This window comes from Oncorhynchus gorbuscha, linkage group LG05 (assembly GCF_021184085.1).
Source record: "Oncorhynchus gorbuscha isolate QuinsamMale2020 ecotype Even-year linkage group LG05, OgorEven_v1.0, whole genome shotgun sequence".
NCBI lineage: Eukaryota > Metazoa > Chordata > Actinopteri > Salmoniformes > Salmonidae > Oncorhynchus > Oncorhynchus gorbuscha.
The window spans coordinates 23,943,343-23,965,485 of NC_060177.1; the positions used below are offsets into that span (position 1 = coordinate 23,943,343).

General features: G+C 44.3%; 2 protein-coding genes across 2 annotated transcripts; one reads left to right on the forward strand and one right to left on the reverse strand.

Annotated features, from left to right (window-relative positions):
- The first annotated feature begins 7,067 nt into the window (after positions 1-7,067).
- On the forward strand, positions 7,068-14,680 carry dnaaf1 (dynein axonemal assembly factor 1). The gene is made up of 10 exons (XM_046349286.1): positions 7,068-7,338; positions 7,445-7,580; positions 7,677-7,768; positions 11,361-11,582; positions 12,041-12,207; positions 12,400-12,521; positions 12,641-12,807; positions 13,046-13,662; positions 13,890-13,955; positions 14,186-14,680. Exons 1-10 carry the CDS (start codon positions 7,212-7,214, stop codon positions 14,486-14,488), a joined length of 2,019 nt encoding a protein of 672 aa, XP_046205242.1. The 5' UTR covers positions 7,068-7,211; the 3' UTR covers positions 14,489-14,680.
- A 141-nt stretch (positions 14,681-14,821) lies between these two features.
- LOC124035695 (neuritin-like protein) lies at positions 14,822-18,708 on the reverse strand. Its single transcript, XM_046349287.1, has 3 exons — positions 18,422-18,708; positions 17,291-17,438; positions 14,822-17,014 (listed from the first exon to the last, which is right to left on the reverse strand). The coding sequence occupies exons 1-3, from the start codon at positions 18,606-18,608 to the stop codon at positions 16,705-16,707; spliced, it is 645 nt and encodes a 214-aa protein (XP_046205243.1). The 5' UTR covers positions 18,609-18,708; the 3' UTR covers positions 14,822-16,704.
- Positions 18,709-22,143: the final 3,435 nt, after the last annotated feature.

Sequence of the window (22,143 nt, forward strand, 5' to 3'; positions counted from 1 at the left end):
TGTAAGCTCACTGGGTACATGCTCAAATTCAATGTAATTTCCACGTTTGTTACACGTGATTTCATTGAAATGACGTGAAACCAACGTTGATTCAACCCGGGATAATATGCCCTATTTCACCCCATACAGAACTAATCAGTCGATATAATCGAGAACAATCATCAGAAATCAAGCGATATGAATCAGACAGTGGGGCGCCGTCTGACGCACTAGTTGGTCGGAAGGTTCAAATCATCGTTTCATATCGTAATTTCCGAGTAGGGGGTAATGATAATTTTAATTGTGCTGTAACTGAAACTGAAACTAGAATATCTTATGATGTCCTTTCCTTTCGTCAAATATACGTACTGGGTTTTTAAAAGTGTTTTTACCCCGGGATAGCCATCTAATATGATCCATGGTAAGGAAGAACATGTATTGAGTGCAATTCGATCTACAGTACATCTGCACCACGATGTTATATGTTGATTTGAACCTTCTGACCAACTAGTGGGTCTGTCTGCGCCCCACTGTTTGATTCATATCGCTTGATTTCTGATGATAGTTGTAGATTATATCGACAGATTTCATTTGTATCTGCTGACTGTTGAGTGATTATCAGCTCTTTGTCCAGTTATATGAAGAACAGTGGCTGGCAGCCGCTAGTATAGGGACAGAGGAGCGCGGTACATAAAGGCGCATGTGCGTAAAATTGATGCGAGCGACATTCGTCTAGAATTCGAGTTAACTCAGACGACACAGAGGCCCACCGAGAGTAAAATATGCTCAAAGGAATTCGGCATGCTCACATGAATTCGGCACGAGAGTGACTCGTGCCAAAAGCAAACAGTATCACCTGAGCAAATAGGATAACGTGACGAGTGCTGACAGCGAACCTGACAACTGCATGGTTTAATGTGGCTTATCTATGAGGATCTAGTCTCCCGTGGCCATCCTTGCAAAATGAAATTAATTGTATGATCAGCAGGTAAACGTTTGTGATTTACAAGTACAAATGGTCATTTTGACAGATGGAAAACCCTCCTTGTTTGTAATGTGAACTTTAGGATCAGGAGCAGGTCAGGGGTCAGAGGGTCATCTCTCAGGTGGACCTGACAAATAGCATGCAGCAGAGGGCTGTCAGACAATAGAGAATACATTATCTCAGGTTCTTCCTATTTCATTGTGTGTGGTATGCAATGTATCTGAGAGAACAAGATGCAGGTGCTGTCTGGAGCTTCAACATTCACATTCTCAAGGTCAGGGAGATCATGTGGAGAGTCATGTGACCTTTAGTCAGGGGATAAGGCTTTAAATTAAGGTTAGAATCAAGAGATGTCTGGGGCAGTTTGCTTTTGGATAAGACACTGATGGAGAGGGACAATATTTTTGCTGATAATGTAAATGAGTACATTAGTAGTTTTAAAAAAAATCACATTACATGTAACTATTTACATGTAATCAGTTACTCTCCAACCCTGCTCTATGATCACCTCAGCTGTCTGAGATTTTGGCTGGCCACATACTGACCACTCTCTCTAGCTTCTCTGTTTTTTGTAGTTGCTCTCTCTCGCAATGCTACCATACCTGTAGACTTCCAGTCATTGTGCTAACACTAGTTAGCATTGACTCACGAAACTACCACTACTTCATACTGCATGCAGACAAACAAATGGTATCTATGAGTTCATCTGACTCTGGGTATGTAGAACAAGAGCTTAAATTTTGTTATCTCGTAGTATCAGTACTTTATTCTGCTGCTGTGCTTGTTCTCCCTCTGGCTGACCTCTCACCCTCTTGTTGCTAGCTCTCTAGCTGATCTCTGTCCAGTTCCTGTCTTTCCGGGTGCAAATGTATACGAGTGTGTATGTATGTGTTTGACATATATATCCTACAGTGCATAAAATTTCACTTTGCATCTTTTATTAAGGTTTGCATTTTTCATTCAACTCTCCCATTTCTGTCTCTAGTGGGATACAGGTCCCTCGGGATCGGAAGAACCCCTTGTTCACCATCTGCACGCGCGCATTATTCTTGTAGGGAGCCTCTAGGGGTTTGTCTACATGCCAGCCGTACATAGACGATGAGAGGACAGGCACCCGTCTACCCCTTTCCTGGTGCAACAGGACAAAATGGTTAATCAATCATCGACATCAATAATGGGCAGTAAGAGTTCTAAGTGGACTGGCAAAAATGAAGAGCCATCTTCAGAAAGATTATGGCCCGAGAAGAAGCTTTGTAAATACTTACCTCCTTATTAATGTTCAGTGTAAGGTTCACAGCCTTGTCATCACGTGACACTTTGGGTTCATACCCCTCCCTGAGATGGAACACAGCATCATAAACCCTTCCTTGCTCCTCACGCTGTGTATACAAAAAAAACTGTGATTAACAGTTGCTAATGCCATCATTGGAGGTAGTAGTGTCCCTGGAAGCATATTTTAGAGGAGGTAGTGCCATATAGCTTAACTACAGGAGTACAGGAGTACAAGCCCTGCCCCGGATGTAATCTGCCTAAATGACTACTGCCACGTAGCACTTACGTCAGTAGCCATGAACTGCTTTGAAAGGCTGGTCATGACTCACACGAACACCATCATCCCGGAAACCCTAGACACACTCCAATTCGCATACCAACCCAACAGATCCACAGATGAGGCAATCTCAATCACACTTTACACTGCCCTTTCCCACCTGGACACTTCCCTTTCCCACCAGCTCAGTGTTCAACACCATAGTGCCCACAAAACTCATCACTAAGCTAAGGACCCTTAGACTAAACACCTCCCACTGCAACTGGATCCTGGACTTCCAAACGGGCCGCCACCAGGTGGTAAGGGTAGGCAACAACACATCTGCCACGCTGTTCCTGAACACCGGGACCCCTCAGGAGTGCGTGCTTAGTCCCCTCTTGTACTCCCTGTTCACCCACGACTGCGTGGCCAAGCATGACTCCAACACCATCATTAAGTTTGCTGACGACACAACAATGGTAGGCCTGATCACTGACAACAATGAGACAGCCTACAGGAAGGAGGTCAGAGACCTGGCAGTGTGGTGCCACGACAACAACCTCCCTCAATGTGAGCAAGACAAAGGAGATGATTATGGACTATAGGAAAAGGAGGGCCAAACAGGTCCCATTAACATTGACAGGGCTGTAGTGGAGTGGGTCAAGAATTTCAAGTTCCTTGGTCTCCACATCACCAACAAACTATCATGGTCCAAACACATTAATTGAGCACGACAACAACTTTTCCCCTCAGAAGACTGAAAAGGTCCCCAGATCCTCAAAAAGTTCTACACCTGCACTATCGAGAGCATCCTGACCAGTTGCATCACAGCCTGGTTTGGCAACTGCTCGGCATCCAACCATAAGGCGCTACAGAGGGTAGTGTGTTTGGCCCAATATATCACTGGGTCCAAGCTTCCTGCCATCCAGGACCTACACTACCGTTCAAAAGTTTGGGGGCACTTAGAAATGTCCTTGTTTTTTGAAAGAAAAGCAATTTTTTTGTCCATTAAAATGACATAAAATTGATCAGAAATACAATGTAGACATTGTTAATGTTGGAAATGACTATTGTAGCTGGAAACAGCTGATTTTTATTGGAATTACTACGTAGGCGTACAGAGGCCCATTATTAGCAACCATCACTCCTGTGTTCCAATGGCACGTTGTGTTAGCTAATCCAAGTTTATAATTTTAAAAGGCAAATTGATCTCTAGAAAACCATTTTGCAATTATGTTAGCACAGCTGAAACTGTTGTGTTGATTAAAGAAGCAATAAAATTGGCCTTCTCTAGACTAGTTGAGTATCTGGAGCAACAGCATTTGTGGGTTTGATTACAGGCTCAAAATGGCCAGAAACAAAGAACTTTCTTTGCCAAGAAACTGAAGATCTCGTACAACATTGTGTCCTACTCCCTTCACAGAACAGTGCAAACTGAGTGTTTAGTTTGAGAAACAGACTCCTCACAAGTCCTCAACTGGCAGCTTCATTAAATAGTACCCGCAAAACACCAGTCTCAACGTCAACAGTGAAGAGGCGACTCCGGTGTCTGTGTTCTTTTGCCCATCTTAATCTTTTCTTTTTATTGGCCAGTCTGAGATATGGTTTTTTTCTTTGCAGCTCTGCCTAGAATGCCAGCATACCGGAGACTTGTGAGGCGTCTGTTTCTCAAACTAGACACTCTAATGTACTTGTCCTCTTGATTGCAAAAGGGTTTTCTAATGACCAATTAGCCTTTTAAAATGATAACCTTGGATTAGCTAACACAATATGCCATTGGAACACAGGAGTGATGGTTGCTGATAATGGGCCTCTGTAAGCCTATGTAGATATTCCATAAAAAATCTGCCATTTCCAGCTACAATAGTAACTTACAACATAAACAATGTCTACACTGTATTTCTGATCAATTTTATGTTATTTTAATGGCCAAAAAAAATTGTTTTCTTTACAAAACAAGGACATTTCTAAGTGACCCTAAACTTTTGAACGGTAGTGTATATACTAGGCGGTGTCAGAGGAAGGCCCAAAAAATTGTCAAAGACTCCAGTCCCCCAACTCATAGACTGTTCTCTCTGCTACTGCAAGCGGTACAGGAGCGTCAAGTGTAGATCCAAAAAGCTCCTTAACAGGTTCTACCCTGAGCGCTATAAGACTGCTGAACAATGATTTAAATAGACACCAGGACTATTTACATTGACCCCCCCCCCCCTCCCACTCGCTGTTTATTATTAATGCATAGTCACTTTACCCCTACCTACATGTACAAATTACCTCGACTAACCTGTACCCCCACACATTGACTCATATATCCTTATTGTTATGTAATTTTATTGTGTCTTTGGTAAATATTTTCTTAACTCAATTTCTTGAACTGCATTGTTGGTTAAGGGCTATAAGTAAGCATTTCAAAGTAAGGTCTATGTAAGGCCTAAACCTGTTGTATTCGGTGCATGTGACAAATGCAATTGAATTTATTTGCTGTAGCCTACCCCCTCAGTTGCTACATGGCAGCAGTGATTCATCCAGTCTCATAGATCTTTGTTAGAAATGTGCTCACTTTTACATTGCGTTTTGTATTTGGCCATGTCTTTAGAGGGGCAATAGACCAGAATCAGTTCATTTTGCCTACAGCCTTTGACCTTTTTGGCACAGAAGTGAGGCTAAGGCACTGACTTTCCCATGTTTACGGCAACTTATATCAGATGAGAATAATACACTAGGGTGCAATTATGTAGGCATGGGTGGATATGTTATGTTTTATAGCAATGCATTTGATTTACCTCTGGTAACATGCGCTGGAAATAAGAGGAACGGGACACTGCGTCAAGCTCCCTTTGAGTGAAGCTTCGCGCCCGCATGCTCGTGTTGCCCCCTTCTGTCTTGCTCATGTCACTGCACTAGCTTGGAACAGCGGGTTGCAACAGTAAGTCTGGATTTCGGTGTCTTCATAGAAAGCTACGCTTTTCAAATTGACCCCTCAATTTAACGGTTCACGCACCTCTCACTATGTAGCCTATGACGTCAATTGTAAAAAAAAACATGTTTAGTTGATTCTGTCACAAACGTTGTGTGTTCAAGCATAAAAAAACATTTTCTGCTGACTGTATTTTAGCCTACAATATATGTAGTTTAGACGATATACTGATTCTCTACACTATACAGGGCATTGCTTGTTTTGTCACATAAACTGAAATTAAGCAAACTATTAGAATGTTAGCAACCAGCAAATGGCGGAGATATTTCTGCATATTGAACCGTTAAAGCGGTAATCAGCATTTCAAACAATAACAAACCGCTTTCCCACCCCTGTTTCAGTAAAAAGCTGAGGGAAAGGGCTGGAGAAATGTAATCAATGTCACATTCTTAGACAGGGCTATGGAATCAAGGATTGAGCATCCATGATATCAACATTCTAGTTCTAACCATGTTTATACGCTATATAGTGTTTATTTACATGTACTTTGTTTCCTAACATTGGATTGAAACAAGCTTGTATTTTGGGTTCTGATGGGGTATGACAGATGAACTAAACTCATGCAGCATTTATAAGTTATCTTCTTCAAGAATCAATGGGTACATTTAATTTATTCAGATGAATGAAGCAACTTCAGATTGCCCCTTTAAGGTGTTAGATTGCTTTGTTTTTGGTAGCCTAATCATCGTTGAAGCCTTGTATAAGCCTACTGTGAGAGTTAGATCATATAAGTGCATAGAATTACATAACTAGAAATAAAACTAGATGTATAGGATCTCTGCCTTTTTGTGGTCGACAATACGTGTATTATTCAGAATAGGATACACTGATTACATACAAGTTTTATTTTGGAATCGCTGTATGCTGTGTAAATATTCATATTTTTATCTCGGAGAAAAAAATAGATTGACTGTCAGTCCTTTTGACCAATGAAAATGTTTACGTGACGGCTTGGCTACATGAGTTTATATCAGAGCCATCGATTGGGTTCGATTAATCCCGCCGGGCGTTCTTGTCGGTGTGTTTTGCGTTGCCTGAATGGTGATTGTATTCGATTTGGAGGTGGCTCACCTCCTGGGAGTGAGCAAGGCGAAGTCGGCTCAAAGCCCAAAAGTGACTTAATTAAGCACGTGTAGTAATTACTGGGATTCTGTGGTTTCCCATGCTAAAGGGATAAAAACGGCTTATCTGCCTTCCCACTGAAAAATAGTTAGAAAAGTCGAACAATTTTATGGAAAAGAGGTGTATATTTCTGGACGGTGCACCATGTCGCCTTGTTGACAAAATGACCGAGCGGCGCAGAATACTGTTCGATTTGAGAAGGGCGCTCCTCCCTCCCGATATCACCCGATGACGTAACGTGCCATACCCAGTGCCACGCGGTTTAGCATAATCGAATCCGCAAATTAATACTGACGAATTTCTTAGTTTATTTATAATGTATTTCCTTTTATTTGTGTAATTCAAGGCTCATCTGTAAAATAGAACTTGGTCTCAGTATGACTCCCTGATAAAATAAAGTTTAAATGAAATATGACTCTGGCTCGCACAACCAATCACGAGAGGATGGCGGTCGTCGTTTGGTGTTCACCGTTGCTACGGAAACACAGAAAAGCTTTACCGGAAAATAGCTGATAGGGAGTTTATGACAAGTTATTACACCTGGCTAATAAGTAAACACAAACTGTTAACTAAACAAGTAAATAGTATATAGAAGTAGTAATCACTTAAAACAATCGACGATGCATCCTGAACCCCTCGAATCCGGTGAGGTGGAAGAAGAGAGTGGCGTGGACTCCAGTACGACCCTGCAAGCTGGAGATGCAGAAATATTGCTGAACGCAATGTCAACAACTTACAGTAAACTAGGTTAGACAGTTCACTATAATTTAGCATAATAGTCAGCACTTGGCAGCATGTTAAATAATCGCATGTGTCTAGCCATGTCTAAAGTTATACTCCTCTCTAACTTCAGAGGAGGCCCCCACGGCGAACTGCAGCCCCCTGCCAAACGATATCGAAGGAGACCGTTGTGTGTCCTCACATACAGAAGTCGACAAACTCATACAAGCCCAAAAACAAGAGAAAAAGGAAAAGGACTCAGGTCCAAGGTAATCTTAAAAGCTAGGAATTGGCTGTCAGTAGTCTTCCAACATTATTGTTCGTTCTGTCTAGCATTCTAACTAGTGACGCTTTATGTTCCTCAGAATGACAAAGACATTTCTGAAGGACCACTGCAAACAAAATAAACTCTACATGACACCTCGATTGAATGACACACTGTATTTGCACTTCAAAGGTATGTGTGGAATTGTTGTTGTTTATGGACAGTTTAGATATATGTTGCATGAATCATTTATAGAAATTAAAATTACATTTACATTTAAGTCATTTAGCAGACGCTCTTATCCAGAGCGACTTACAAATTGGTGCATTCACCTTATGACATCCAGTGGAACAGCCACTTTACAATAGTGCATCTAAATATTTTAGGGGGGGGGGGTGAAAAGGATTACTTTATCCTATCCTAAAAGTATTCCTTAAAGAGGTGGGGTTTCAGGTGTCTCCGGAAGGTGGTGATTGACTCCGCTGTCCTGGCGTCGTGAGGGAGTTTGTTCCACCATTGGGGAGCCAGAGCAGCGAACAGTTTTGACTGGGCTGAGCGGGAACTGTACTTCCTCAGTGGTAGGGAGGCGAGCAGGCCAGAGGTGGATGAACGCAGTGCCCTTATTTGGGTGTAGGGCCTGATCAGAGCCTGGAGGTACTGAGGTGCCGTTCCCCTCACAGCTCCGTAGGCAAGCACCATGGTCTTGTAGCGGATGCGAGCTTCAACTGGAAGCCAGTGGAGAGAGCGGAGGAGCGGGGTGACGTGAGAGAACTTGGGAAGGTTGACCACTAGACGGGCTGCAGCGTTCTGGATGAGTTGTAGGGGTTTAATGGCACAGGCAGGGAGCCCAGCCAACAGCGAGTTGCAGTAATCCAGACGGGAGATGACAAGTGCCTGGATTAGGACCTGCGCCGCTTCCTGTGTGAGGCAGGGTCGTACTCTGCGGATGTTGTAGAGCATGAACCTACAGGAACGGGCCACCGCCTTGATGTTAGTTGAGAACGACAGGGTGTTGTCCAGGATCACGCCAAGGTTCTTAGCGCTCTGGGAGGAGGACACAATGGAGTTGTCAACCGTGATGGCGAGATCATGGAACGGGCAGTCCTTCCCCGGGAGGAAGAGCAGCTCCGTCTTGCCGAAGTTCAGCTTGAGGTGGTGATCCGTCATCCACACTGATATGTCTGCCAGACATGCAGAGATGCGATTCGCCACCTGGTCATCAGAAGGGGAAAGGAGAAGATTAATTGTGTGTCGTCTGCATAGCAATGATAGGAGAGACCATGTGAGGTTATGACAGAGCCAAGTGACTTGGTGTATAGCGAGAATAGGAGAGGGCCTAGAACAGAGCCCTGGGGGACACCAGTGGTGAGAGCGCGTGGTGAGGAGACAGATTCTCGCCACGCCACCTGGTAGGAGCGACCTGTCAGGTAGGACACAATCCAAGCGTGGGCCGCGCCGGAGATGCCCAACTCGGAGAGGGTGGAGAGGAGGATCTGATGGTTCACAGTATCGAAGGCAGCCGATAGGTCTAGAAGGATGAGAGCAGAGGAGAGAGAGTTAGCTTTAGCGGTGCGGAGCGCCTCCGTGATACAGAGAAGAGCAGTCTCAGTTGAATGACTAGTCTTGAAACCTGACTGATTTGGATCAAGAAGGTCATTCTGAGAGAGATAGCGGGAGAGCTGACCAAGGACGGCACGTTCAAGAGTTTTGGAGAGAAAAGAAAGAAGGGATACTGGTCTGTAGTTGTTAACATCGGAGGGATCGAGTGTAGGTTTTTTCAGAAGGGGTGCAACTCTCGCTCTCTTGAAGACGGAAGGGACGTAGCCAGCGGTCAGGGATAAGTTGATGAGCGAGGTGAGGTAAGGGAGAAGGTCTCCGGAAATGGTCTGGAGAAGAGAGGAGGGGATAGGGTCGAGCGGGCAGGTTGTTGGGCGGCCGGCCGTCACAAGACGTGAGATTTCATCTGGAGAGAGAGGGAGAAAGAGGTCAGAGCACAGGGTAGGGCAGTGTGAGCAGAACCAGCGGTGTCGTTTGACTTAGCAAACGAGGATCGGATGTCGTCGACCTTCTTTTCAAAATGGTTGACGAAGTCATCTGCAGAGAGGGAGGAGGGGGGGGGGATTCAGGAGGGAGGAGAAGGTGGCAAAGAGCTTCCTAGGGTTAGAGGCAGATGCTTGGAATTTAGAGTGGTAGAAAGTGGCTTTAGCAGCAGAGACAGAGGAGGAAAATGTAGAGAGGAGGGAGCGAAAGGATGCCAGGTCCGCAGGGAGGCGAGTTTTCCTCCATTTCCGCTCGGCTGCCCGGAGCCCTGTTCTGTGAGCTCGCAATGAGTCGTCAAGCCACGGAGCGGGAGGGGAGGACCGAGCCGGCCTGGAAGATAGGGGACATAGAGAGTCAAAGGATGCAGAAAGGGAGGAGAGGAGGGTTGAGGAGGCAGAATCAGGAGATAGGTTGGAGAAGGTTTGAGCAGAGGGAAGAGATGATAGGATGGAAGAGGAGAGAGTAGCGGGGGAGAGAGAGCGAAGGTTGGGACGGCGCGATACCATCCGAGTAGGGGCAGTGTGGGAAGTGTTGGTTGAGAGCGAGATGGAAAAGGATACAAGGTAGTGGTCGGAGACTTGGAGGGGAGTTGCAATGAGGTTAGTGGAAGAACAGCATCTAGTAAAGATGAGGTCGAGCGTATTGCCTGCCTTGTGAGTAGGGGGGGAAGGTGAGAGGGTGAGGTCAAAAGAGGAGAGGAGTGGAAAGAAGGAGGCAGAGAGGAATGAGTCAAAGGTAGACGTGGGGAGGTTATAGTCGCCCAGAACTGTGAGAGGTGAGCCGTCCTCAGGAAAGGAGCTTATCAATGCATCAAGCTCATTGATGAACTCTCCGAGGGGACCTGGAGGGCGATAAATGATAAGGATGTTAAGCTTGAAAGGGCTGGTAACTGTGACAGCATGAAATTCAAAGGAGGCGATAGACAGATGGGTAAGGGGAGAAAGAGAGAATGACCACTTGGGAGAGATAAGGATCCCGATGCCACCACCCCGCTGACCAGAAGCTCTCGGGGTGTGCGAGAACACGTGGGCGGACGAAGAGAGAGCAGTAGGAGTAGCAGTGTTATCTGTGGTGATCCATGTTTCTGTCAGTGCCAAGAAGTCGAGGGACTGGAGGGAGGCATAGGCTGAGATGAACTCTGCCTTGTTGGCCGCAGATCGGCAGTTCCAGAGGCTACCGGAGACCTGGAACTCCACGTGGGTCGTGCGCGCTGGGACCACCAGATTAGGGTGGCAGCGGCCTGCGGTGTGGAGCGTTTGTATGGTCTGTGCAGAGAGGAGAGAACAGGGATAGACAGACACATAGTTGACAGGCTACAGAAGAGGCTACGCTAATGCAAGGAGATTGGAATGACAAGTGGACTACACGTCTCAAATGTTCAGAAAGTTAAGCTTACGTAGCAAGAATCTTATTGACTAAAATGATTAAAATGATACAGTACTGCTGAAGTAGGCTAGCTGGCAGTGGCTGCGTTGTTGACTTTGTAGGCTAGCTGGCAGTGGCTGCGTTGTTGACACTACACTAATCAAGTCATTCCGTTGAGTGTAATAGTTTCTACAGTGCTGCTATTCGGGGGCTAGCTGGCTAGCTAGCAGTGTTGATTACGTTACGTTGCGTTAAAAATCACAAGCTTTGTGTGGTCTATATAGAATTGTAGGTGGAATATAACTACGCTGTTAGTGTTCTTGTAGTATTCTAATGTAGTTATTTTTTTATGTTTTGTTTTATGTTTGCCCCCTCTTAGGCTTCTCCACTATAGAGAATCTGGAGGAGTACACAGGGCTGAAGTGTCTCTGGCTGGAGTGCAACGGGCTGCTGCGCATCCAGAACCTGCATGCCCAAACAGACCTACGCTGCCTCTTCCTCCACCAGAACCTCATACACAATCTGGAGAACTTAGAACCACTCAGCAAGCTCTGCACCCTCAATGTCTCCAACAACTACATACGCACCATTGAAAACATTGGTGAGTCTGTCCTCAGTCTACATACCACACCTATCTGGCTATCTCAGTGTGTGTGTGTGTGTGTGTGTGTGTGTGTGTGTGTGTGTGTGTGTGTGTGTGTGTGTGTGTGTGTGTGTGTGTGTGTGTGTGTGTGTGTGTGTGTGTGTGTGTGTGTGTGTGTGTGTGTGTGTGTGTGTGTGTGTGTGTGTAACGGATGTGAAATGGCTAGCTAGTTAGCGGTGGTGCGAGCTAAATAGCGTTTCAATCAGTGACTGTCACTTGCTCTGAGACCTTGAAGTAGTGGTTCCCCTTGCTCTGCAAGGGCCGTGGCTTTTATGGAGCGATGGGTAACGATGCTTTGTGGGTGACTGTTGTCTGTGTGCAGAGGCTCCCTGGTTTGCGCCCGGGTATGGGCGAGGGGACGGTCTAAAGTTATACTGTTACAACTCCATCTATCTGATTTGTGAGTATTTTCCCAGCCTGCCTCCCTGATCTGGGCACCCTGCAGATAGCCCATAATAAGCTGCAGACAGTGGGAGACGTGGAGCATCTGAGTCAGTGCCTCTCCCTCAGTGTACTGGACATGTCCCACAACCTGCTGGATGACCCAGACATCCTCACTGTGCTGGAGAGAATGCCTGAACTGGTGAGAAGACATGCTCACACAGATAAACAGTACTGTATGCTAATAGAGATCATATCATCTTTATTTGTTAGTATGCCCATGCGCATGACACACTGACTATAAAATGCAAATACTCTTTCTTCATGCTGATAATATACCCAAGCCTGTGTTTGTGTGTGTGTGATTACACCCTTGTTGTCCCCTCCTCCTCAGCGCGTGCTGAACCTGATGGGAAATGAAGTGATAAAGAAAATCCCATACTACAGGAAGACTATGATCATACGTCTAAAACAGCTCACGTACCTGGATGACCGACCTGTGTTCCCAAAGGACAGGTGCATTACCAGTTTGTCTCTGTTTGCCTGTGCATGTCAAACTTATGGTTGAGTCATTGTGTGCTCTATGATGTTGGTCCTTGGTTGCTGTATGATTATCATGTGGTTGCGGTATGAAGGGCGTGTGCGGAGGCGTGGGGGACAGCGGGTCCAGAGGGGGAGCGCAGGGAGAGGGAATCATGGCAAACACGAGAGAGAAGGAAGATCCAGGACAGTCTGGACGCCATGGCAACCATCAGAGACCAAGCCAGGGAGAGACTGCGAGTCAGAGAGCTGCAAGAGAGAGGTACGCACACACACTCTCATATTTACACACGCACGTGCCCACACACACACACACACACACACACACACACACACACACACACACACACACACACACACACACACACACACACACACACACACACACACACACACACACACACACACACACACATACACACACACACACACACACTTGGAACCTCCTACACACACACAACATAGAGAAGGTTTGATAAGGGTGTGTTGACCTTTTCCAGGGGAGTATGAGACCACTACAACTCCAGAACTTGAGAGCCCCAGTGAAAAGAACCAGAGACAGAATCAGAGCCTGGGCTGGGAGGAGAGGATTCAGGCATTTGTGGAGGACAGTCTGGAGGCCCATGAAGAGTTCCTACAGACACAGAGAGAACAGCCAGAAAAGGAGGAGCTAGGGAATGAACAGCCACTGAAGAAACAGCTAGACAGAGAACAACCAGAAAGAGAGGATCTGGAGAGAGATCAGCTAGAGAGAGAGCACCAAGAGGGAGATCAGCGAGAGAGAGAGCACCAAGAGGGAGATCAGCTAGAGAGAGAGGACAAAGAGGGAGATCAGCCAGAGAGAGAGGACCAAGAGGGAGAACAGCCAGATGGAGAGCAAGCAGCAGAAGAAAGCTTAAAAGAAGAACTGTTAAACCAGTCAAAGAGAGAACAACTACAAAGAAGGCAGCCAAAGAGAGAGAAGTTAGAGAGAGAGCAGTCAGTATGTGGCCAGCCAGAGTCTCAGACAGCTGGGATGATTGTAGAGCACGGTCCTGGACCAATGGTGACTGAGCTAGAGGAGACAGAGGACCTGGAGACCATCCACCTGGAGCCACGCCCACCACTTCGTATTGATGTGAGTCAGACTGACCACCACAGCCAAGCATTACCAGTCACTATTACTATAATAGAGTGATTATTACACTGTAATAACTTTTTATTGTTGTTATCTAGTCCCTCTCCATCAGCATCTTATCTAAAAGCACAGACTGCCTCAGACTCATATCATTTAGCTCTTGACTCTAACCTTAATTTAGAGAACTAAAGCCTTGTCCCCTGACTAATGGTCACCTGACACTACAGGATCTCCCTGATCTGGAGGATGTGAATGTTGAAGATCCAGACAGCGCCTGCATCTTCTCCTCTCAGGTACATTACATACCATACACTAGGCTGTAACTTTGATTATCCAAAAGAAAGAATAGAATACCTTTAGAATTTATTGTACAATAGTCAGCATGCATATTCCAAATACACACAATTAGTCTCTAAATTACTCACATACTAATATTTTATTAAGTCAACACAGCATTTAAGTCAGCAGTGTATTCAATTTGGGTCAGCTGTGTTGTGTCTGAATTGACCACCTGTGTTTCCAGCAAGTATTCCGGCCAAAGATAGAGGTAATTTCAGGAGACACCAACGATGTAGATCCAATCATACATCAGAGTGGGACTGTGTGGACCACAGAGACCACACCTACCTCAGATCCAAGCTCATCTTCACTGTTCAGGGTCTGTGACAACACGTCAAACAAATCGCCCACCAATCACCTAGTAGTATTGGACCCAGAGGCGGGGGATGCCCCAGAGCTGGTGATATCAGACCCTCAGGGAGAACCCAGACAGAGGCAGAGCCCTGAAGCCAGAAAACCAGGTTGTCTCATTGAGGAGCTGGACTAACTCGGCAGAAGGCTGTGATAGCATTAACAACACTAGGTTTAGGTGTTCAATCTGGGAAAGCCTTGTTTTGCTGAATACAGGTACAATGTAAGCACAGAGAGCTGCTATGGAGCTATTTTGCAGCCACAGGTTTTTACACCCAACACATTTTCCGCAGAAAACTATTTTTTTGTGTTTTTTTTGTTAGTTATTCGTAGCTGTTCTGTTACTGGTTATACTTTATATTCTGTATTCTCAGGCTCAGTGTTCTAAATGAAATGTTCATAAACTCCACTTCAAATCCATTCCAAAATAATCCCAGGCAGATTATAGTCAGGGCTCATAAAATAAAACGTTACAGTACAGTATGGGGAATTTGTCTCATTGCTTGTTACGCAAATACTTAAAATATACCACTAGGTGGCACTTAAGTACCAAATGTGCACCTCATATGTGCAATAGACTGGCCCATTCTTACAGAAAATAAAACATAAAAAACAAAAACAAGTTTAGAAAATAGAATAATGATGATGATGATGAACAATTATTTTGTCAAAGTCTTTGCGAGTTTTAGTAGTAGTATTATTACAGAACTGCTAATGCAAAAACACATAGAATCTCTTCTTTATCATTTAATATACCCTGGACTGGGGGTGAGATTTCAGGGCCAAGTGCTCAGGTCAAATACTGGTCACAGGGAGACTAGAGAATAGATTTTAGTAGATTGGGTCTTTTAAATAAAGGTACCAAAAAGAGGATTAACAAAAAATATATCCACCTGTCTCTTCATCTCTCTCGTCATAGCCACACGCATGCACAAATGGGATTGTCTACTGTTCTCTAAATATTTGTTTCTGTTCATGACCATGTTCACATCATAATTCACCATCTCTTCATGTTTCCTCCTCCCTATACCCCTCCTCCCTCCCCTACTCTGACACATGGGCTGTCAGGGTGCATCGAGGGATGCTGGGCAGGAACAAAGACAGATTAAATTGATCTGCTCATGACCTTCTGTTATGAAAGGATTTAAGAGCAAAGATTACAAACACACACACATACAGGATACACACACATTGCACGTTACATGCTACACCATACATATTCTTGTTAATATATTTTATTACAAATGAATGCATGAATTATTATTCAATCTAACTGTCTGGATTAATCAGATGTGTGTCTGATTTCACATCTTACAATTTAATGAAACAAAGCATGCACCCCTTAAAGCAACTGCTCTGAGCAAGCTCACATGAAACTATGAAGACAAACATGTAAGTGAAGTGCTGCTTCTGATATAATTTTTACATTATGATGAATCATTACATAATAAGTCCACAGGCACAATGTGTGTGGTGGCTATTCCGTGCCCAGTGCCCACACAGACAATGCAAGAATCAATGATTGGGTAATATAGGGACTTAGTCAGCTGGTGGCTGAGTAAAATACATTTTGTACAGGTGAACTCTTACGATGAGATGGTGAGATACTTCGTCTTTCTTTCTTGTTTTCTCCCTCTCCCATGAGCTATGTGCCATGGCTCAAGCTATGGTTTCTTTGTCTCTCTCTCTGACCATGCCTAGAATGCTTGCTAATGCTTTGTAACTTAAGCTTAATGTCTTGTATGTGAATCCATTCATTGCATAAAGTTATTAAGTAATACTTGCTTTGATATTCACTTCTCGTGACAGTTCCTTGATATAAGTCAGCATGATACTTGATTGCACATGGTTTAACTATAGTCTTTTTCATATTGTTATTTATCTTCTGAAGTCAGATAATTCAGTTAATGGGCTTATTGCTTAGTCTTATTTACAAGTTGCATGTGAGGTATATATAATATATGCATACATACATGTATCAAATATTGACCCACTACACATGTCACATATAAAAACAGAGTTCACCCAACATGTAGATTATAGAGCAACTCTGTATCAGTAATGGCAGTACTTCCCTCTTATAAATGATAGGTGGTATACAGACAATTGCACAGAGAGGTTGACATAGAAACTCTATTTTACATAATATGCATAATAATGATGTCCATAACGCTTGGGAGTGTTTTCTTGCGTGTGTGTGGATGCGTGTTGGAGGAGGTATGCATTTTGGAGTGTGCTTGTGTGTGTGTTGGAGTGAGGTTTGTTTACAAGTGTGTGTTGGTTAATTTGATGCTCAGTCCATTTAAACACAAGGCTCACAGAGAACCTATAGCAGTCTGAGGGAGGCCAGGGCTACATCCTGAGCAGGAGCAGTAGAGAGATGCATGCTGAGAGCAGAAGCGTGGTGTAAGCGGGTCCAAGGTGATGCGTGTACCCTTTTAGAGTTTCTTGATTGGTCTGGTCTGACGTTGGTGGCCTCTGGGAGGGTGGCACGGGCACTGTATTGGGTGCCAGTGTGGTGCGGCTGGCACACATGTCATAGAGGTTTCCAGAAAACTGGGTCTTCCTGGACTCTTGCCTCAGAGACTCCCACACAGCCGCTGCGTCTCCAGGACAACTGGCAAGTGCCGCATTTGCGCACACATGGAACGCATCCCATGATCTGTAAGGGGGCAAGGAACTCTACACTCTAAGGAATTCTGAAGGTTGTGAATGAGGGACATGTAAGGGAGTGAGACGTATGTGTGTTTACAGGTATTGGAGCACATGTTGGGCTACAGTCTGATTCTGTATGAGTGGCTGAAAATGTGATTTAGTCAGATGAACATTTACAACAGTTATTTTCGAGAGGAGATGGGAGAATATGCGAGGATAAAAAGAGAGCTGGAGTGAGAGAGTCAGAGTAGGTGTCAATTTGGAGTGGGAGAGAGAGACTCACCTGCAGATTGTGTCAATGTCCTGTGTGCTCTGCTCTTTCTGTGTGTCACCCAGACTGTCCCCCAGAGTGAGGAGACACTGAGCAAAGCTCTTGTAAATGACGCCACAGGAGCTAGGGAGCGCAGCAGCCCAACACACAGGGGCCAGACCTGAGGGAGGGGAGGGAGTGAAGAGTATCAATGTTAATTACAGTAGATAGATAAGCTCCGTTGTCCACTGCTGTTAATAGATTACTTTTCATTTGTTTATTTACGTCTGGGGTTTTAGCATCGGAGTAAGGTCATTCATCAGCCTGCATTATATATTACAGTTACACTGCATGTTACAGTTACATCACATGTGTGTGTCTGTGTCTTTGTGTGTGTATGTGTGTGTGTGTAAACCACATGTACACACACATTGGCAAACATACAAACAAACAACCACATAATCACACACAAACACACACACATTCTCTCTGAGAGAGGGTGGAGAAGGAACATGAAGATGAGCATCACCACAGGGGGAAGGTTGGGGTGAATGCAACACACTCTACAAATTAATCTCTTGGTCTGGTGTCCTGGCACAACATGCATGATGTCTCTCTCTCAACATAACATTCTTATGGCCTTTAGTAACTCCGTAAACTACAGGAGGTACCGCCCCCATCCTCAGCACTCAGTGGGATAGTATTCTACAGCTGTCCCACAACTCCCTGAGAGACGACAGTGGGAGGCACACACACACACAAATAAACACACACACACTGCGTTGTTCGGAACAAGAACAACATGTATTTCGTTAGGATAAGTACTTCGTAAAACCTCTCTCCTTAATTTCCGAATGGATTCAGAAATAAATACTTTTTCACCCATACCATTGCACTCCTCTCCTGACCAATTTACCATCACTTCATACCAAACCATCACTCCTGCCCTGCTACTTATTCCATCGCTTCAGTTTAAAATATTCTAATAAACAAAAACAATTGAACAGACAAAATACAGGAAACTAGTAAGAGCAGAGTGAGATAAAGGCTGCCTATGAAGTGTCACATTGCGCTCACCACACTAAAGTAACATCACTACAACACACACAGACAGAGACACATAGATATACATTATATAAATAGATAAGGGAAAGGCATCCTTACAGAGGTAAAGAGCAACAGGCAGGAGGAAAGTCACGGTGCAGGCATGGCACCTCATACTCAACTGGCCCAACTGAGTCCAGTGGAGCCCCAGCACACAATTAATGGGCTCTGATCTGATGACGTTCACAGCAGTGTTATAATCCCGGACAGAATTTTGGTGTCTTCTCAGAGTGAGGTGTCCTGTCATTCATTTGTTGGATCATCAGAGCTCAAGAGTAGAGCAGAGCATACAGGCAGATCGTAGTGAGTGTTCACGGGATTAACAGAGCAAAGGGCCGACGTGCTGCATCCAGGGGATGTGTGTGTAGGGGAGGGGTGGAGGGCAAGCTGTGGAAAGCTTGGGGGCAACGGACCAGGGACGTCACATCATAGCACACTGGATTAGACCATTCTCATTTCCAATCTCAGTATTAAGGGCATTTAGTGAAGGTAAAAAAAAAACACATAGCTCAATTTGGTAGAGAGATAGAAGAGGGAGCAGAGCTCCTGAGAAATATGGGCTTCATATAGTTTGCAAAACAGTTTCTTACAAAAGAGGGGAAATACTCCGAATACAGACCTGTAGATTCCAGATGTTTGGAGTTACTATTTCTCAATGAATATAATTTATTCTGGGTTTATTGAGAATTACTCAGTAAATCTGTCCTGTATATTTTGACAGTTTCTGCCTGAGTGGGGCTATGTCTTGTTTTCTAGGGCGGTGAGGTGGGCTGTGCTGGGTTAAATAATCCGATGTTTGGGAAGAAGTGGGCAGATGGCCCGCTTCTGAGGATTAGAGAATCCGGCCCACCTGGGAGAGACAAGCTCGGAATCACAGGATCCTCTGGGAAACTCAGCCCCCAGAGGACAGGGAGGGGGGACCGGGTTCAGGCAACATTAGTTACCCACACACAGATCATATGTGGAGTTTCCATCTGCCCCACATCCAATGCCAGCCCTTCCTGGTTGAGTCTTTGCAATATATTTTACAGACAGTTTAAACAACCCTCTTCCTACCGTATGCCCCCTGCTCCACCCTCCATGCCCCCCAGATGGCTGGCGCTGAGTACATTAATAGATAAGTTCTGTTTCACATCTGTAGACAGTCACACATGGGAGGAACGATATCTCAATATCTCGATATCTGCGGTTTAATACAACCATTAACTTCTGAATAATCTGACTGCCTGTCTGCCTCTGGAGATACCTGCTATGTCCCTCTGGTGTGTGTGTGTGTGTGTGTGTGTGTGTGTGTGTGTGTGTGTGTGTGTGTGTGTGTGTGTGTGTGTGTGTGTGTGTGTGTGTGTGTGTGTGTGTGTGTGTGTGTGTGTGTGTGTGTGTGTGTGTGTGTGTGTGTGTGTGTGTGTGTGTGTGTGTGTGTGTGTGTGTGTGTGTGTGTGTGTTACCGTCAGAATGACAATCAGAATGACAACTGGAAGCAGGGATTGAGATTAGGACACATGGAATGTATATTTTGTTCTAAAGACAGGTAACCCCATACTGGTCCTGTACACAATATCCCTGAATATCTGATTTCAGAATAAGGGTCTCAGCATGGCAGGAAGCTGAGAGCCACAATCGTCACACTTGTGTTTAATCTCCCACAGTTCAATGGGTGGCATCTTTATATAGATTTGAGGGTCGGTTTATGTAGATTAAGAAGTAGGGACACTATGGTCAGATAAAGTGTATGTGCTTGATCTCTATGGTTGTTCAGAGAATAGAGAAGAACAATATCTAACAATGAAAAGCAAGGACAGTATAGGTTATAGAACCAGAGTACACAGGGGCTAACGAAATCCACAGGGGCAAACAAGGCTAAACAGGTTTAACATAACCAAAGGAAGAAATGTGCCACAAAAGTGAATGTAATATCCTTACAAATAGAGGCAAATCCACTTGGAACGATGCATGGCAGTGTGGTCACTTACACAAGTCACACGATGACCACTGAGAGCTTTGGCATGGGATTGTTTGATAGAGTATTTCATGAATTGTTTGTTTTGTAAAAAATATGAAGGGAGAGTTGTGTAAATTTGATTGACAGACCTAGATTAAGTCATTACATAACTCTACTGGGACCTGGGGTAGAGAATAAATCCAGATTAGGATCAGGAACCTCCCTCTCTCCATTCATCTCTCTCTCTCTCTCATTCTCTCACTCTGTCACACACATAATTCCTGTACCCATGTCAGTTGAACAAATATACATATATTTAAACACTGCATAGTCAGTCATCCAGTTTACACACATCATTGGTCTTTAAACTCCAAAATAACTAGCAATGCAATGAACACAGAATATTCAAACACACCCATTATACACAGTCTCTAACAAACATACACACATACAGGTTACCAACCCTGGGAAACAGCTCTTAGCTTTCATGTGAGGCGTCAACCCTCAGACAAACCCTTTGCAAACCAGCAGTGGAGCCTCTTGAGTGGTCTGGTCAGAAGACTGAGGGTGCATATCAATACTCTTACTTGGCCTCCTCGTCTCCTTTCCTTAATCTACACTGTATAATTTGACATCCCTCAAAGTGTTTTTTGACTGTCCAGTGCTTTTAAATCCATACAAATTAAGGAGGTTTCTATTAAACCTTTTTATACTGGTAAAGTACATGTCGGATATAAACATTTCATGACCAGCCTGATGGAAACAGAACATTTTTCGGGAAACATTCCAAATATTGATGAAACTCAATCCGCTAGGTATAGTGGGATCTTTTTGTGCCAGTAAAATGAATTATGCGAGATATGTCGATTAAAACGCTTTTATGCGCGAATATTGATACAATAACCATCATATGGGGAAAAACTTGGAGTCACGCTATGACATGTGTGATCCTCCCACTACGTTTGGGAAACCATACAGTTTATTAGGCTACAGATTAAATACATTATGATGAATTTCACAGGGTGGTGAAAGTGCAAGGTGATGAGCTTGATGCTCCTTTACAATAAATATCGAGGGTCTTGTTATGGTGACATGATGGTCGATGTTTGGCTGCCATTTGACAAATAAATAATAATCTCACTATGTAGGCTATACATGAGCTCTAGCCAACACCGCTAGAGCGCACGTCTCAAGTGGGCACACTCGCTATATAACGCATCATAGTTTGTGAGAAAACCATCAGTAGAGTTGAAAATTCGGTGGAAACCCATTTAACTTCTGTTTTTTATACGGCACATGGGAATTGAACTACAAAATTTATTTTATGTGTACTACGTCATCACGCACAGCCTTTTATCAGCAATAAGTCAATTTGATGGAAACATCTCTGGTGGGAAAATGCGCGTATTGTTTTTATGCGGATTTGAGAATATTCACATGAAAAACTGTCGCCACGCCTCCTACGTTGCAATGCTAACCACATCTCTCTTTTTTAAATGGTTTTTATTTAACCTTTATTTAACTATGATAAATGGATTTGAATTAGTCTTTGCTAAAGATAAGTCACTAATACATATAATCTACATCAAAATAATACAATAGAAAATAATACAATAGTTTTCTGATGCTAAGTGACACAGGGAAGGGACGAGAATGCACAAGGTCCCATATAACAAAGGAAAGGTAAGATAGTGGACCATGATCCGCCGAAGGAGATGACAATAGGGGTGGACACTTGTCAGACAGAATGGGGAGGGGAAAGTCCAGTGACATTGATGTCCAAGCTGTAGTGTAGTGCCATCTACAGTTTCTCTATAGTGCTGCAGGTCTGGTGAGAGGATTC